We start from the raw sequence: 19,182 nt of genomic DNA on the forward strand, positions 1-19,182 counted from the left end.
CAATAGGTACCTGAATATTACTGTATCCACAATTGTTATCATTATAGTTAAATGCTTCATATACCTCGTTATAAGCAATAAAGTCGGCACTGCCTTATACCATTGGCTTGAATATGCATTTTGACATTCTCTGTGTGGTGTTTATCTAGAGATTTATGATTCCATTTGCCTGTAGAACGTTAACTTTATCTAGATTAAACTTGTGACCAAGTTTGGTGAAGATCGGATGAAAACTACTTGAATTAGAGAGCGGACACCATGCCGAATGTTTAAAACGCGCCAAGTGACCCCGTGACCTAGTTTTGGCCTTGTCAGGCCCATGTTCGAACTTGGCCTAGAGATCATCTAGATAAACCTTTTTATCAAGTTTGGTGAAGATCGGATGAAAACTACTTGAAATAGAGAGCGGACACCATGCTGAATGTTTAAAACGCACTTAGTGACCCCGTGACCTAGTTTTTGGCCCAGCATGGCCCATGTTCAAACTTGGTGTAGACATTATCTAGATACAACTTCTAACCAAGTTTGGGGAAGATCGGATGAAAACTACTTGAATTAGAGAGCGGAAATCATGCTGAATGTTTGAAACGCACTAAGTGACCCCATGACCTAGCTTTTGGCCCGGCATAACCATGTTCGAACTTGGCCTAGACATTATCTAGATACAACTTCTGACCAAGTTTGGTGAAGATCGGATGAGAACTACTTGAATTAGAATGAGGACATGAAAAGTGTGACAGACAGACAGACAGACTGACCAACGGACAGTGCAAAAACTATAAGCTGCCCGTTGGGAGCATAAAAGAGAGCAATTAAGGATTCTCAAACATTCCAAGTTGTCCATTGTCAATCGTTGTTGCCCCTGTTTTTCATAACCATTTAATTACAAAGTTGACTTACGAACCTTAATATTGATAAAAGAAGACTTCCTTTGTATACATGCATATTTATATTGCAGTCACAATAGTAAATAAAGTGTGACAAGTTCAATTAAGAAAATGTAAGCACACAAGTAGTGTTATCTCCCCACAGAAAAATCTCCAGTCATGAGTCATTTAAAAAATAATTTAAAAAAACGACAGAAAGAAATTGCATACTTTGAGCACGGAGAATTTGTGTGTGATGTATCGAAAAAAATAAAAAATATTCTTGTTGCACTGCACATGTTATGTGCCTGCTTTACTTACAGGGGGACGCACATGTGCACACATGAATATGCAATAACCATGCTGCAGTTGAACTTTTTAGATGTTGCATAAATATATTAAATATATTATTACATACAACTATTATAAACTGCTTACTAGTATGAATCACATCATTTGTAACGAACGCAATCGAGTCTGAAATAGTTAATATTGCTCGGTTCATAAGATCTCTCAGCCATAATTACATAACTTCCGTATAGAATAGTTCAATTGTGAAAATGTACATTTATGCTTAAATAAGTGAAAATGATGGATAATTCAAAGTCAACACATATTGTTACAATAAATTTGTTCACTTGGTAACACAGATAAGGAAGGAATTATTAAGCTAAACGTTGGAATTAAAACACGTTTTCTGCAATGAATACAACAGTAAATGTTGACACAAAAATAAATGGACTTGTTTGCACTTTTAATATGTTATTTTTTATGTATTTTTTTACAGCACTATACATTTGAAATACTGTAAAATAATTGTTACAAGCAAAACACAGGTGATTAAAAAAGTTTAACAGGCTCTTAAATAAAACCCATGACTTCTTGATATAAAACCATATGCTTTACCTCTACACCAGAGAGACATTTATCTTTTGTGTTGAGTTAACAAACTGGTATCTGGTTTTGATTTTGACCAAAGAATCCTAGCTCTACCATGGCCTGGAATTTCTTTCTTTATTGAGCAAACAAATTTGCCTAAGTTCCCTGATTTGAACAGACATGCTGTGTAAGTTTGGATGTACATACAAAGCCAAATATGGGTTGAGTTTGTATGAAAACTAGAAACAACTACAAGGTAGATCTATATATAATTTGAATATATTTTGCATAGGCACAGTAGACAAAGTAAAAGAAAAGCATAATCATTTTTTGTTGTGCTTGTAGAACCAACAACAGGTTAACATTTATTTCTACGATTAAGATGTTGGGTTGCATTTAATATATATAACATAGAACATGCCTTGTAAATATATGTCAAAACATTAAAATTTGAAGAATTATTCTTATTTATCTTTAAAAGATATATACAATTTGTAGAATTATCTTTAAAAGAAATACAAAAATGCATCAATGTTAAACCAGTGTAAGGCCGTTTCTGAGGACCAAATTACCCCTGAGTAACATTTTAAGCATTTTCCACATCAAGATATGGGAACTATACGACAAGTTTGCATTGAGATTTGACATTCAAGACCATAACAAGAGATGTGTTTGTCAGAAACACAATGCCCCCTATTGCACCAATTTGAAATAAAATGTCAATATATCATTAGGCTGGTTTAGAAATTATCACCCTGTTAAAGCTTATTACTTCCCTTGGATTGTATTTTTTTACTTTTGACTTCAAAGAATGACCTTGACCTTTCACCACTCAAAATGTGCAACTCCATGAGATACACATGCATGCCAAATATCAAGTTGCTATCTTCAATCTTGCAAAAGTTATGTCTAATGTTAAAGTTTTCGGACGGACTGACTGAACTGAACAAGAGGTTAGAAAATGTATGGATTTGTATTGTGCCCACAAAATTGTGTCATTTGTCTGAAGCAAATGCATTTGGCACTGGAGGAAGTTTTTAATCAATGTAAAAACATACAATTCTTTCCGAAGTTCACTAATTAAAATGTCATTTACTCTTTTTTCAATATGAAACATTAATTATTTAATATATAATCATAGTTTGAATCTGCCAAAAGTATTTCTCATCTATTGGAGCATGAGGCTTTGGCAACGTATCCCCTGTGTAACAGCTCTACCAGAATATTGCCAATGTTTTTGCAGTCATCTGGAAATACAAATGATGTTTTGCAGAATATATGTGCATGATTTTCAATCACACAGGGGTTTGTAACCAACAATATGAAACACATAAAAACATGCTTTAAGAGTACATGTAATAGATGGATTTGTTATGTTGCAATTCATTTAATAAGTATAATATGATTTGAGAAAGTCATTTTTTACTAATGTTGTGTATTATGATGTATATACCTTGTTTACTTCTATATCTGTAAATTGCTATTCACTCAAATTAAGATATCATTTTTCCTTAATGATAAGAACCAATCAAAACGGATCTATAAATCTGAGGTTAAAACTGAAACCACTGCCTCAGCTTAACACTTCAAAATCAAAAACAAACCTTTGAGGCTATTATAATGAACCTCATAGCATTTGTATTTGTAACTATATTCACTCACCAATGCCACTGTGGTGCCTGCCCTGGTGTGGGATCTGCAATGACGACAGCATACCCATCATTTCTCGAGGGTAGCTGCCCGTAACTTCAGCAAACCCCTGTGTGAAAAGAAACAATATCATAGTATCAGCAAAGAAGAAGTAACCTTGGAGTATATACTAGATATATTTGATATCTTTAAGAGGTTACCTACTCCAATAGGGAAACAACTATTTAACTAGAACAAGATTAACCATATGGTGTTTCATTATTTTATAATGGGCCATAATTAAGTAACATCCCTCATTCCAGGACAATACTTTGAATTAAACATTTTTATTTACGTTATTACATGTATTGTACTGTACATGGTTAATAAGATTTTTTTTAATTCGCTGTTATATATTGACAGTTTGAAGTTCTGATCTGCATGATTTTAACCACCAGTGTATTAGCCTGTGTGGGTTTAAGCTATACATACAAACTACAAAATGTTGGCCATTTAATGAGCTGCGTTGTGCAAAAATTGGTCTTAGTAGCCAGCGTAGCTCCAGACATGCCTGAGCATTTGCGCATATGCATCAAGCGTACATCCAAAGAAGCCTGCGCATTACAACAGTCTGCTCAGAATCTATACTATCTATTTTAAAGTAACACAAGGATTTTGGGTCTCATTTGATACTGCGTACTAGTGCGTAGGCTGGTCTATATGGCAAAAGAAACAATTTGTAGACTCCATTTTTGTATGATGACTCTCCCATAACAAACATTCAATAATCATTTTGATTGTGACATTTTTGTATGATGACTCGCACATATGATAACAAACATTCAATAATCATTTTGATCGTGACATACCATGTAAAATATTTATTGCAATTTTTTACATGAATTTTATGTTTTTACAGTCCTCTGCTATGGATTGGAAATTCTGTGTTTGTCTTCTGAAGGATCAACAAGCATTATTCAGAAGTTGCAGCAAACAGGCTGTTAAGTATTAAACCTTTAGCTTGACTCAATGAACTACATTTTCTCAGACACCTGAATACAGTGAAGTAAGGCCATCTCAGTAATCTACAGAAGTATGTAGAATTGTAGATGTATTTATCACATAATATGATAAAATTGTGTTATGATATTTGGATTTTTTTTATATAAAAATACTTAAAAAAATAGATTTTAATCAAATTATTTTATTTGCCACACGTTTAAAGTATATAAACAAAGTGATACTTCAGCTGTACCACCAGGACAGTAAGCAAGCAATTATCTTATTAAAACATGCCAGCCATTATAAATGGAAAGAGACCCATTGCCTAAAAGTCTTATGCTGCACATAAACAGGTTTCCATGACATCAAAAGAAGTGACACGATCAGTGAGGTTATCATCATTGATTACCTTCTTTATATTCAGCCACTGGCCGAAGTACTTTGGGACCGGAATCTTAAAATAACTGCACTGAGAAGGAAGCCTGAAAAAATATACCATGATATATATCAAGTAAGAATACAAGAATCAAAATATACCATGATATAGATACAGTAAGAATACAAGAATCAAAATATACCATGATATAGATAAAGAAAGAATACAAGAATCAAAATATACCATGATATATATCAAGTAAGAATACAAGAATCAAAATATACCATGATATAAATACAGTAAGAATACAAGAATCAAAATATACCATGATATAGATACAATAAGAATACAAGAATAAAAATATACCATGATATAGATACAGTAAGAATACAAGAATCAAAATATACCATGATATAGATAAAGTAAGAATACAAGAATCAAAATATACCATGATATAGATAAAGTAAGAATACAAGAATCAAAATATACCATGATATAGATACAGTAAGAATACAAGAATCAAAATATACCATGATATAGATACAGTAAGAATACAAGAATCAAAATATACCATGATATAGATACAGTAAGAATACAAGAATCAAAATACATGTATACCATGATATAGATACAGTAAGAATACAAGAATCAAAATATACCATGATATAGATAATGTAAGAATACTAGAATCAAAATATACCATGATATAGATACAGTAAGAATACAAGAATCAAAATATACCATGATATAGATACAGTAAGAATACAAGAATCAAAATATACCATGATATAGATACAGTAAGAATACAAGAATCAAAATATACCATGATATAGATACAGTAAGAATACAAGAATCAAAATATACCATGATATAGATACAGTAAGAATACAAGAATCAAAATATACCATGATATAGATAATGTAAGAATACTAGAATCAGTAATTAAGCTTGAAAAAAAATACATGCAAATGATGAAAAATATTATTTGGCACTTTTTAAATTAATTAAAATTAAAATTAAATTATTTTAAAATTTAGGCCTAATTACAGTTATGTGTACATAACACTAGATTCTGGTAATTATTTTGAAACCAAACTGTTTGTATACGAGTAGTAGGTAAGTTATTTTAGCTATAAAATGACTAAGTTCTATTAAAATCTGCAGAATATCATATGAGACACATAAACTTTGATTTTGAGCAAAAGCCATTTTTCTATTTTTATCAACAGTGACATTGATTGTTGACCTTTACCCAATATGATCCTTATGCAAAAAAAAATGTCGTTGTACAGTGTATATATGCTTAAGAATTTCATTAGAAAAGCTCATTATTGTTCTTGAGATATTAAGCACAAACAATTATTCAGTAACAGTGACCTTGACCATGTTTACAACCATCCTTGGACCTTTCAATAGACATACTGTGTGTATGTTCAAAGTCCATTATAAATTTTCAAGCTTTTCAGTACAAACAATTCTTTAACTCTTTCAGTGCTGGAACCGAATTTTGAAGGCCTTTGCAAACAGTTTGGATCCAGATGAGACGCCACAGAACATGGCGTCTCATCAGGATCCAAACTGTTTGCTATTCTGATAGTATTCTTTGAAAAAAATCAAAGAAAATGCTTATTTTAGAAATTCAGCAGATGACATTTTACAACAATTGAATAATTTGGAGAGTTCTGTTGTTGTCGTTATATTTTTATGACACTATTAGGATTGCTAATATAAAAGACATCACTCATTGTATGAGCAAGGATGACCGAGTGGTCCAAGCGATAGACTTTTACTCCAGGGGTCAGTGGTAATGGCCCAGTTGAGGGTTACTTTTTTTTCTTTTTTTAATTTTATTGTTGTTTTTACTGGAGCTTTTTATATCCAATGTTTACATTTATCAATATAAAGCATTTAATGATAAACTTCAATATCTTCTAAAATCTGTAACAAGGGCTGTTTGTAAAACATGCATGCACCCCCATTTGGGCTGTCAGTTGTAGTAGAAGCCATTGTGCGAATACGTTTTTTGTCACTGTGACCTTGACCTTGGACCTAGTGACCTAAAAATCAATAGGGATCATCTGGCAGTCATGATCAATGTACCTGGTACCTATGAAGTTTCATGATCCAAGGCCTAAGCATTCTTGAGTTATCATATGGAAACCATTTTACTATTTCAAGTCACTGTGACCTTGACCTTTGACCTAGTGACCTGAAAATCAATAGGGGTCATCTGCCAATCATGATCAATGTACCTATGAAGTTTCATGATCCTAGGCCTAAGCATTCTTGAGTTATCATCCGGAAACCATTTTACTATTTCGAGTCACTGTGACCTTGACCCATGACCTAGTGACCTGAAAATCTATAGGGGTCATCTGTCAGTCATGATAAATGTACCTATGAAGTTTCATGATCCTAGGCCTAAGTGTTCTTGAGTTATCATCCGGACACCATCTGGTGGACGGACCGACCGACCGACAGACCAACGGACCGACCGACATGTGCAAAACAATATACCCCCTCTTCTTCGAAGGGGGGCATAAAAAAAAGGTCCCTTTAAGATACAACAGATTTCATTTTTAAATCGGTTGAGCATGCAGATCAAGCTTTAAAGTGTATTTTGTTTAAAAAATAAATGAACAAGACTATTGCCAAGCAATATAAGTCCCCTACCGGCTCCACCCTTGTCAGAAATTCTACCATTTTCAGATATTTTTTAATTTGTTGCCATAGCAACCAGAATTTTTGATGTAGGAACAAAATAAAATGATGTGCATAATATCCATATTGCCATCTATCCATGTTTCAAGTTTCATGAAAAAATAAAAAAGAACTTTAAAAGTTATCGCAGGATCCAGAAAACCACCAGTTTCAGCTGTATTTCTAGTCTATTTGTTGCCATAGCAACCAGAATTTTTTACGTAGGAATGAAATGAAATGACATGCATAATTTCCATATTGCCATCTATCCATGTTTTAAGTTTCATGAAAAAATATTAAGAACTTTAAAAGTTATCGCAGGATCCAGAAAAGTGTGACAGACTGACTGACTGACTGACGGACACTCAGAGCGAAAACCATAAGTCCCCTCCGGTGAAACCAGTAGGGGACTAATTAATTGGGTGTGAAGCCAAGTTTGGGAAGAATGTGTTTCTTTGAATTAGTTCAACTTGTTTATGGGGCTCAAGATAGCCATTGAACATTCTAACACAGTGGCTCAAGTTTTATTTAATTTTGTGTGTTTGTTGCATACATCTGTTTAAAATATAAAACAACATTTGTATAGTGCCTCATTATTTGCATATTGCCTATCAAACCAAGCAAGATCTGAATATTTGGTCTTTATATACACATGTATGTTGTTTCATAAAAATGGTTAAATTCATTCTTGAAAAATTGAAAGAAACAATTTTTTATATTTACCTGACATAACCTTGACCCTTACCCTCTCCACCACATTAGGGGAGCTAGGTCCTGTCCTGTACACAATACAGAAACCAAAGGGGGGTGTCTTTGTACAAGGTATTTTAATATTAATATTGATGACAATATTTTATGAGCTGTAATATATCAACACAGGTTGTATTTTCTTAGTCAGATATGGCCCTTAATTATGGAAAATTTTAAACAAGAGTTTTTAAAATGGGATATGGGGTCACTGAGAAACTAGTTACTGAAATACTTTCATTTGCCTATTGTGTATGCATGGAAATTTCTATGTATAAAAAGGCCCCTATTTCTGAAAAAATTGTAAACTAGAGATATCAAACTTGGGTCATTTCAATATGGGGGTAATATGTTTTAAGTTTGAAATCACTAAACGCACTACAAAGAAACTAGCTACTTAAAGACTTTAATCTGCCTATTTTTTATGTGTCCAATTTTGTATGCGTGCAAATTTCTACGTATAAAAAGGCTGCTCATACTGAGAAAATTTCAAACTAGAGTTATCAACTTGGCTTATGGTATTGTTTCAATATGTGGAATAAATATAGAGGTCCTAGAATTCACATGCTGGTTAAAAAATTTGAAAAATTTAGTTTTCTAGGAGCAATACTTTTGAAGTGCCAAACAAAAATCCTACATAAGTATGGATGATCATCCCAGTAAATTCCTTCAACTCCTTGAAAGTAGGTGCATAAAAAGCAAATAAAAAGCATGATATGTATTCACCCATACACATATCTGCGCTGTCTACATACATGGTTTTGAGATCCCAGTCACCGCAGGTCACAAAAAGAGATTTTGTGTCAGCCCCCAGCAGCTTGTTGTCCAACATCCACTTGTCAAAGCTCTGAGAGATATCAAAGCAGGAAATTGTACAACTGATCAGACAAACTGCTTAGACATGGATTCTCAAAATATATGGTATGTAAGAACTAAGAAGAGATATTTTTAAAACATCATATTTGTTATATGTGCAACTATAAAGCAATGCTTTAAAATGTTTTAAAATTGCAGGTGCTTGTGAACTTGGTCTTTAACCTATTGACCTGAAATCAATAGGATTTTATTTTTACCATTTCATCACATTACCAATTTTTATGATCGTAGATCAATGCCTTCTCTACATATTGTTTGGAAATAAAACCAACCATCAGAAGTTAAACTACAACATGTGTTCTTATATCGTAAATGCATGTTTTGAGTTTTTTCAAGTGCAGTGTGAATTTCAAATACGGCAGACACCCCAGGTGACTTGTACATGTAAGTTGGATTAGGAGGATACTGCCAGATACAGAAGACTCTCTGTTCCAGAAATTACTTTTTGTGCCTGGTGAAAGTACCCAGTACACTTCACCTCTGTGCAAAGTCTCATGGTTGAGCAGGGGATGGTTGAGCAAGGCATGGTTAACCCATATATGCCTAGCGTCTAGAAAAAAGGCCTTGGCAAACAGAGTAGACCCAGATGAGGCGGCGTCTCATCAGGGTCTGCACTGTTTGCTTAAAGGAATTTCTGTAAGAACTATTCTAAATATAGAAATAAATATACAAGACATCCCTAATTTTGGAAATAAATTGATCCAATATAGAAGGATGGGAAAGTCCACTAGGCATAAATGGGTTAAACTGCCATGAGCCACTTCATTACTCAATTTAGTTTGGTTCTGACTGGCTCAAATTCATAGATTACTTCTAGCAGTGTTCCTGTTTACTCCATATGGCATTGCAAATGACACAATGAAAATATTCCAGTCGAAACATGATTTTGATTCAAATTACAAGTCTTTCTGTCAAATAATAGAAATGTACATATGTCAGTGTTTTTTTATCATATTACTAATAAATCTTAATTTATTTTGTTTAATACACATTATGAATACCAAAAAGAATAAAAAGGGAATGTATTTTATTGTCATGATGACTATTTACATTTAATTGATGACAGGAGGTATACATATTAATCAAGAATTTGTTGATATTACTGAAACATTTAAATTTGTACTTGGATCCAAATATTGGACTCAACCAAATCTGTTTCGCACGCAAAAATATTGTAGGCAGTGAGTGATAGTGACTCGGTGGATTTTTAGAGAAACACGAAAAGTGCTACTAGTAACACTTATATGTTATCTGCTAACATTGCTTGTCATCCTTTACAATGTTCTCTAACTGCATGTTGTCTGTCCGTATCATTCAATCCCAATACATATAGGATCTGGCACGAGTTGTCATATCATACCATATTTTATTAAACCAGTTCAGGAATTTAGTTAGTAAGTGAGCCTTTGGCGAGCTTATTTATGAATATTCTGGATGAGTTTAATAAAATATGGTATGATATGACGTGTGTCAGATCTTTTTTATCACATGCTTTTAAATGAGCAAATTAAATAAATATTTATGCAAACATAATTATAAATCCCGAATGTTGTTTACATTTCGTGACGTAATTTGATGTTGCAACGTCATTTCAGAAAAACAACAAAATGTGATTGGTAACTCTAACGAAAATAAGCCAATAAAAATGCTTAAAAAGTATATTGCACATAAAAATATTCGTAATGGTTATATAACATGGGAAACAGGGCATGGCATGTGATAAAATGCTAGGTGCATACACAAACTGTACATCAGCACTGACCACCTTAAACAACCATAGCAATACTGATACAGTGTAACTTGTTACTTTTTTATTCAGACACAAACTTTTTCCAAATCTTTGGTGATAGAATTGCACTATTAAACGTTAAACCAAAAGATAATTATTGTTATGTTCACTGCAGTAAATTTAGCACAAATTTTGACGCAGATATAATGACAAACTTGAAGAATAATTTGCAAACAATTTTAATCAGAACAACTTATTCAAAACGGTAGTTTGCTAACAAGAGGGCCTGAAAGGCCCAAAGTCGCTCACCTGAGATAACAAGATATTATTGGGACTAGGGATGGCAAACATAAGCAAATCCGTAACCGGTTAACCTGTTTTGATATTCAAGCGTTTAACCGGTTAACCGAATGTCGTTGTACCACGTAAATGAAGAAAAAAACATCCGAAAAACGTATACGTTTATAAACAATTACATGTATATGCAACTATACTCTGTCTTGTTTATTGTCTTGTAACCTAATTACTTTTAACCATTTTATGAATTAAATACTGTTTCTTTACAAATTTTGTTGGTCCTTGAAATTGGGAATTAAAATTTTAAATTTAATATTATACATTTTGAAACTAATACTTAGTCATTTCCGAAAGTCATTTCCGACATTTTTTTTACATGCTTGTCGGTGAACTGTGATATTTCTTTGTTGTAATATTTCCTTCATATCATTTACACCTAATTATTGTTCTACACCTTGATCAATAAAAGCTAGTGCAGAATTTGAATTATGTTGTGTTTTATTAACACTCATTATCCTTTAAGAATTACGTGCATTAACAGTTTGCTGATTAATAACAATTGTCAATAAGCGTAAATTTATTTTGCAATTGGCATAGTGGTTTCCAAACCTCTGTTGCTAAGGCCTGTTTATACTCAATGCCTTTATTAGGGCGTTTAAGTTTGCAATAGTTGTTAAAACAACAGTGATCGGGTGTAATCACAGTGTCCAGCGTTATTGATTTTATCAAGCAATGGTAGTCAACACAATGGCACAATAGAATGTAAAATGCTAAACAAACGCACTGTAGAGTAGTTGCTAATGGCTCGTGTGCCTTATCATTAATCCGCTGCACCCCGATGGTTTACAACTCTAAGCGCTTTTGATCCACATTGGGGCATCACAGGGTGGTAATTGCCGATTATTTGCGATGAGATAAGCGGATTAGACAATTCAGTGAAATGAAGTAAAACAAAACTTACGATTTGAGCATTTATTGCGATCAACCAAAAATTGTGTTTTCTGCAAGAGTAACCAAATATTAATTTTGTAATCAGTTAACCTCCTTAAGAAACCGAATAACCGTTGCCATCCCTAATTGGTACAAATCTTCTGAGCAAGTTTCATGAAGATCGGAGAATAAATGTGGCCTCTAGAGTGTTAAGAAGGTTTTTCTATAGCCATATAAGGAAAAATGCCCAGCCCCCTGGTGGCCATGTTTTTCAACCAACCGGCATCATTTTTCGAACTTGCCCAAGATATTATTGGGATGAATCTTCTGACCAAGTTTCATAAGATTGGACAATGAATGTGGCCTCTAGAGTGTTAACAAGATTTTACTAAAGCCATAAATAGCCATATAAGGAAAAATGCCCCGCCCCTTGGCAGCCATGTTTTTCAAGCAAAGGTTACCATTTTTGTTCTCATCCAAGATATCATTGGAACAAATCTTCTGAGCAAGTTTCATGAAGATCGGAAAATAAATGTGGCCTCTAGAGTGTTAACAAGGTTTTACTATAGCCATATAAGGAAAAATGCCCAGTCCCCTGGTGGCCATGTTTTTCAACCAACCGGCATCATTTTCGAACTCGTCCAAGATATTATTGGAATAAATCTACTGACCAAGTTTCATGAAGATCAGACAGTAAATGTGGCCTCTAGAGTGTTAACAAGATTTTACTATAGAAATATATAGCCATATAAGGAAAAATGCCCCGCCCCTTGGCAGCCATGTTTTTCAAGCAAACGTAACCATTTTCGAACTCATCCAAGATATCAATGAGACCAATCTTCTGACAAAATTTCATGAAGATTGGACCAAAACTTTGACTTCTAGAGTGTTCAAATGTTTTCACTATATACATATAGAGAAAACTGCCCCGCCCCCTGGCGGCCATGTTTTTTCACCGATCTAAGCCATTTTCGAACTCGTCTGAGATATCAATGAAACCAATGTTTTGACTAAGTTTCATGATGATTGGGCAAAAATTGTGACTTCTAGAGTGTTCACAAGGTTTCTCTATAGCCATATAAAGAATACTATCCCGCCTCCTGGCGGCCATGTTTTTCAATGGACCGGAACCATTTTTGAACTCAACCAACATATCATTTAGACAAACATTTTGACAAAGTTACATGAAGATTAGGCATAAAATGTGACTTCTTCAGTGTTCACAAGGTTTTTCTTTTTTTTGACCTAGTGACCTAGTTTTTGACCCAGCATGACCCAGTTTCAAACTCATTCGAGGTATCTATGGGACAAATGTTCTCACCAAGTTTCATGAAGATCGGACAATAAATGTGGCCTCTAGAGTGATCACAAGGCAAAATGTTGACGCCGCACGCCGCACAACGGACAAAAGGCGATCACAAAAGCTCACCATGAGCATGTTGTGCTCAGGTGAGCTAAAAATGCATCAAATCATTTTGTTTCCATGGAAAGACATCTATTCAAAGCTTGCATGAACTTTAAATCATTTTCTTGCGTCAATATTGTTCTTGTCCACGGACTAGTTGACCACAGAAATCACTTTCTCAAACAGTAAAATGACTTGTGTCAGACAAGTTGGGCATAGTCACTTCCACATCCATGGTTTAAATAAAATATAGTACCTGTAATGTCTCTTCTAAATGTGGCTTCCCATCAACCATATCTTGGATGATACCTGTCAGCTTAAAGATAACAAACATCTATTGGAAAGGATAGGAAGGAACCAAGGCATTGTACTTGACTTTGCTTCTTAATAGACATCTGCATAAACAAAAACATGAACAAGTGAAAGTCATGTAAAAGTAACAAGTATCTTATATGTTAGACAAAATAAATCAATAAGTATTTCTTAAGAACATTAAGAGACAGGCAAATAGCTGCAACATGATTTGGGTGGTGGCTTCAAAAGACATGGGGCCATGATGTTGATAAATAATCCATTATTGATTTATTTGAGGATTGACTTAATTCATTAAACAGGGTTCCCAGCTTTTTGTAAGAACAAAATTCCCCGATTTTCCCCTGATTTTCCCCTGATGGAAAATAAAAATTCCAGGATCATAGTTTCGACCTATTTCTTGTTTTAGACACCCTCGATAAATAGCAGTTGCAGACAATAACATGTATTATACTTATGTAATTTAAAAGCATTGGCTTCCCATCTCCCCTCACAGCCATCCTTTCCTCGCCTTTTCATTTATTTTCATTTAATGTTTGTTTTGCAACAATAATTGGAACATATTGTTAAGTAATTCAAAATAGCCATGCAGAGGAATCGATTTGCTGTCTTAATTGTATGGACTTTTTGACCAATTCAGGAAAGTCTGACCAAACAAAATTCCCTGATTTTTCTCTGATTTCAGGAACTTTTTCCAGGTTTTCCCTGATTTCCAGGTTGGCTGGGAACCCTTTTAAACCAGAAAAAAGGCCTTGGCAAACAGCATAGACCCAGATGAGACGCCGCATGATGCTGCCTCTCATCAGGATCTGCGCTGTTTGCTTAAAGGAATTTCTGTAAGAAATATTCTAAATATAGAAATAAATTGATCCCATGTTGAAGGATGGGAGAGTCCACTAGGCATAAATGAGTTAATTGAACATGCTGCAATTACGTGTACCGCAGTTACATGTATGCTTCCAATCCCAGTCTTTAACAAGAGCACCGCCTTGCGGGTGCAGACCGCTCATCTATTTTCTTTTTAAAGGTGAAGGGACTCTCATTTTCCATTACAAAGGTGGGAGGGGTGGAGTGAAGAGGGGTGTATAGTGTGGGGGTGTGGACATTTATTACAATATCTTCCAAAAATGCGAAAAAAAAAGAAAAAATGCAACAAAAAAATTCGGGGGGGAGGGGGGGGGGATTCTTGGGTGCGACGGTTGGACGGTATTTCAAACATAAAATAATATAAATAAATATTTGTGTTTTTTAACTGTTTCAAAAAAAAAAAATTGGGGGGGGGGGTATAGTGTGGTGGTAATTTGTGAGATGATCTTAAAAAAAAAATATATAAAATATTTAGGGGGGGGGGATTCGGGGGGGGGGGGGGTAGGGGGGTTGGGGGGGATTCTTGGGTGCGATGGTTGGACGGTAGTTAAAACATAAAATAATAAAAATAAATATTTGTGTTTTTTAACCGTTTAAAAAAAATTGGGGGGTGGGGGGGGGGGGGTATAGTGTGAGGGTGTGGTGGTAATTTGTGAGATGATCTTAAAAAAAAAAAAATTAGGGGAGGGGGATTCGGGGGGGGTATAGTGTGAGGGTGTGGTGGTCATTTGTGAGATGGTCTGGGGGGGGATTCGGGGGGGGGGGGGGGGGGGGAGGGCACGGGGGATGGTTTGGGTGGAGTCTATTGTGGTATGTCAGGTAAGAGTAGTTTTGTCAAAGTATCAATCAAATTTAATCATAACTAAAGAAGTTATGGCAATTTTAGCAAAATTTAATAATTTGACCTTGAGAGTCAAGGTCATTCAAAGGTCAAGGTAAGAATTCAACTTGCCAGGTACAGTAACCTCATGATAGCATGAAAGTATTTGAAGTTTGTAAGCAATAGCCTTGATACTTAAGAAGTAAAGTGGATCAAAACACAAAATTTAACCATAAATTCAAAGTTACTAAGTCAAAAAAGGGCCATAATTCCGTAAAAATGACAACCAGAGTTATGCATATTGTCCTTTTACTGTACCCTTATGATAGTTTGCGAGTGTTCCAAGTATGAAAGCAATATCTATGATACTTTAGGGGTAAAGTGGACCAAAACACAAAACTTAACCAAATTTTCAATTTTCTGAGTATAAATGGCCCATAATTCCGTCCGAATGCCAGTCAGAGTTACATAACTTTGCCTGCACAGTCCCCTTATGATAGTTAATAAGTCTTGCAAGTATGAAAGCAATAGCTTTGATACTGTAGGAATAAAGTGGACCTAAACACAAAACTTAACCAAATTTTCAATTTTCTAAGTATAAAAAGGGCACATAATTCTGTCAAAATGCAAGTCAGAGTTACATTACTTTGCCTGCACAGTCCCCTTATGATAGTTAGTAAGTGTTGCAAGTATGAAAGCAATAGCTTTGATACTTAAGGAATAAAATGGACCTAAACACAAAACTTAACCAAAATTTTCAATTTTCTAAGTATAAAAAGGGCACATAATTCTGTCAAAATGCATGCCAGAGTTATCTAACTTTGCCTGCCCAGTCCCCTTATGATAGTAAGTAAGTGTACCAAGTTTGAATGCAATAGCATTGATACTTTTTGAGAAAAGTGGACCTAAACGCAAAACTTAACCGGACGCCGACGCCAAGGTGATGACAATAGCTCATAATTTTTTTTCAAAAAATAGATGAGCTAAAAATTACATTTTATCTTAAACAGCCTAGCAGAAATCTGACTTCAACATTTCTGCCATTTCCTGGTAATTTAACAGTTTAACTCTTTCACTGCTTGAACCGAATTTTGAAGGCCTTAGCAAACAGTTTGGATCCAGATGAGATGCCACAGAACGTGGCGTCTCATCAGGATCCAACCTGTTTGCTATTCTGATAGTATTCTTTGAAAAAAATCGAAGAAAATGGTAATTTTAGAAATTCAGCAGACGACATTTTAGCAGAGGACAAATTTCTCAGCATGCAAAGGGTGAAAGCTTTCATACCTGTGTGCAGAATGGTGTGAGCTCTTTGTGCACCTTGGGTTCTACATACTGATGGAAAGTTGACTCAACCTGTAGTGTCTTTGCGTTGATTTTTATCACTGGGAACTCAATTATCTCCTGGATAAAGATCAGCCATTACTCAGAGAGCAGATTGAACAATTTAATGTTATATATAATGTCTTAAAAACAGAGTAACTGTTTAAACTTCATAATTCAAAACAAGAGGTTCAAAATCCATGAGTTGCTCACCTGACATCTCAAAGAACAGAACTGTTCTGAGCAGGTACAGGTAGTGTACACAAGTTTTCATGAAAGATAAGGAAAACTCCCGATACACCAGGCAGCCATATTTTTTCACAAGCAACATTTTTTAAACCGGCCCAGATACCAAAAATACACAAATTGTTTATGTTCTAAACAAGTTTCACAGTGGGTAAAATTTTTGCTTTCTCGAGTATTCAACTTTCTCTCCTCATAGCAACCATGTTTTTCAAAACACCAAAACTGTATCTGACTTGGAGGAGAAATTTTTAGAAAAAAAATGTTATCAGCAAGTGTCATGAAGATTCCCAAAGAATTGTGACTTCTAGATTGTTCACAAGCTTTCTATGACCTACTAACCTAGTTTTTGACTTAAGGTGACCCAGATTTTAACTAATTAGAGATATCATTTCAAAAATGTTTTCACCAAATTTCATGAAGAATGGGCAATGCATGTGGCCAAAAGCGTGTTTAGACTATATTTTGTTAATTTGACCAAGTGACCTAGTTTTTGAATGTACATAACAAAGTTTCAAATTTGGCCCAGATATCATTGGAGCACACATTTAAGTTTCATAAAGATTGGGCAAAAAAAGTGGCATGCAAAGAGTTTGTTTTCTTTGACCTGGTGACATAGCTTTTGACCTAACCTAGAGTTTCAAACTCGGCTGACATATCATAAGGACAAACTTTAATGTTCTGACCAAGTTTCAAAATTGGACATACATAAGGTTCAAAAGTGTTCAGAAGCTTTTTATTTAATTGGACCTTGTGCCCTAATTTTTATATAGCAGGACCGAATATCTAACTCTGAAACATTTATATTGGGACAAAATATTCTTACCATGTTTCACATATATTGGGCAATAAATGTGGCCTCTTGAGTATAACAAGCTTTTCCATTAATTTAACATAGTGCCCTAGTTTGTCATCCCACATAACCCAGTTTTGAAATCCGTCAAGATATCATTAGGACAAATGTTCTGACCAAGATTCATGCAAACTTGGCAATACATGTAAATGCAGCCTGAAGAGCGTTCATTTGGCAAATATCGATGATGGACAATGCAAGACAAAAGATGATCACATCAGCTTGCCATGAACTTCGATGAACAGAAAGATAAATTGACAGAACATCTTATACTGAATTATGTAATTCTAAATTAAGGGATACAGGTATGAGTTGCTGTTGTGCAATAAAATCAAATTCCCCTTTGCAATTTAGTGGGAGATCCTGAGTGAAGACTCTTCTAACAGTCTTCCTGAAGGGCTAAATCTTTCATAACACTAGTAAATTAATAGAACTTCCTATATTGCCTGATATCTAGAAGGAAGCTAGCAAAGACTGAGACAACACTGCAACCAACATATCACAACTGAAATCTGTGCAACAACCAGATTCCCACTGGCACTTTGATTAAGGCGACTACACAACCGCAAGCAGCACCATCAAGATGATAAACAAAGTTGGCTGAACAAAACTGCAGCAATGTCAATCCAACACCAAGGGATTTATGGTTCTACAAGATCACATAGAACCTCAAAGAAATCTAAGCATCAAAAGGGTTCTACTTCCTGATACTGGGTATGTATAATACACTAACACCATTAACAATTTATTTTTCGTTTAATGGGAATCATTTGTGAAACCAGCTACTACAAACCCAGGCCAAAGCAAAGCAGACGGTCGCGAGACCTTCAAGGAAGAAGTTGTCATGAGGTGTTATATTCAAACGGGAACATTAGAATGCAGTAGAGTGATATTGTTCAGTAGGGAGTCTATTGTGGTTTAAATAACTTATTCAATATGAATGAGGTTTTTATCCCCCAAATTTTAAACTACCAGGACAATAATTTTATTATCATTATCTTCTTACCTGTGGATAAATTTTCTCATTTTCCTTACAAGTTGCTTCAAAATCTAGAATAAGAAAGTAGTCAAAATATTGTTCTTTAATTTGTGATTTTCTTTCCACTGTTTGTGATTGTGTAGCCATTTTCTTTCTAGCGGCAAGTAATGACGAATATGTCTGGAAAGTTCTAACGCACACGCATTGTCCGTTAAAATGAGTAGCAAGAAATGTTTTCACGTGCTGTCTTCTTGCACGACAATGGACTTTGAAGATATCTAATAATAACCCTGACATAACGTGCTTTTCTTTTCAATGTTTACTTTCGAGCAATGCTTCTTCCGGAAAG

At 34.6% G+C, this 19,182-nt stretch overlaps 1 protein-coding gene across 1 annotated transcript; it reads right to left on the minus strand.

Moving 5' to 3' along the window:
• Positions 1-1,607: 1,607 nt before the first annotated feature.
• Positions 1,608-19,177, minus strand: LOC127862401 (ERI1 exoribonuclease 3-like). The gene is made up of 7 exons (XM_052401494.1): positions 18,861-19,177; positions 16,723-16,839; positions 13,693-13,752; positions 8,955-9,046; positions 4,786-4,858; positions 3,408-3,504; positions 1,608-2,992 (listed from the first exon to the last, which is right to left on the minus strand). The coding sequence occupies exons 1-7, from the start codon at positions 19,128-19,130 to the stop codon at positions 2,910-2,912; spliced, it is 792 nt and encodes a 263-aa protein (XP_052257454.1). The 5' UTR covers positions 19,131-19,177; the 3' UTR covers positions 1,608-2,909.
• Positions 19,178-19,182: the final 5 nt, after the last annotated feature.

Source organism: Dreissena polymorpha, chromosome 16 (assembly GCF_020536995.1).
Source record: "Dreissena polymorpha isolate Duluth1 chromosome 16, UMN_Dpol_1.0, whole genome shotgun sequence".
NCBI lineage: Eukaryota > Metazoa > Mollusca > Bivalvia > Myida > Dreissenidae > Dreissena > Dreissena polymorpha.

Bases quoted from the DNA above. Each gene is read 5' to 3' on its own strand.
- LOC127862401 (XM_052401494.1), bottom strand. From the start codon at position 19,130: ATGTCAGGGTTATTATTAGATATCTTCAAAGTCCATTGTCGTGCAAGA. The intron at 9,047-13,692 runs GTACTATATTTT...GATATCTCTCAG, and splicing joins ATTTAGAAGAGACATTACAG to AGCTTTGACAAGTGGATGTT. The intron at 3,505-4,785 runs GTAATCAATGAT...CTTTTCACACAG, and splicing joins AGTGGCTGAATATAAAGAAG to GGGTTTGCTGAAGTTACGGG.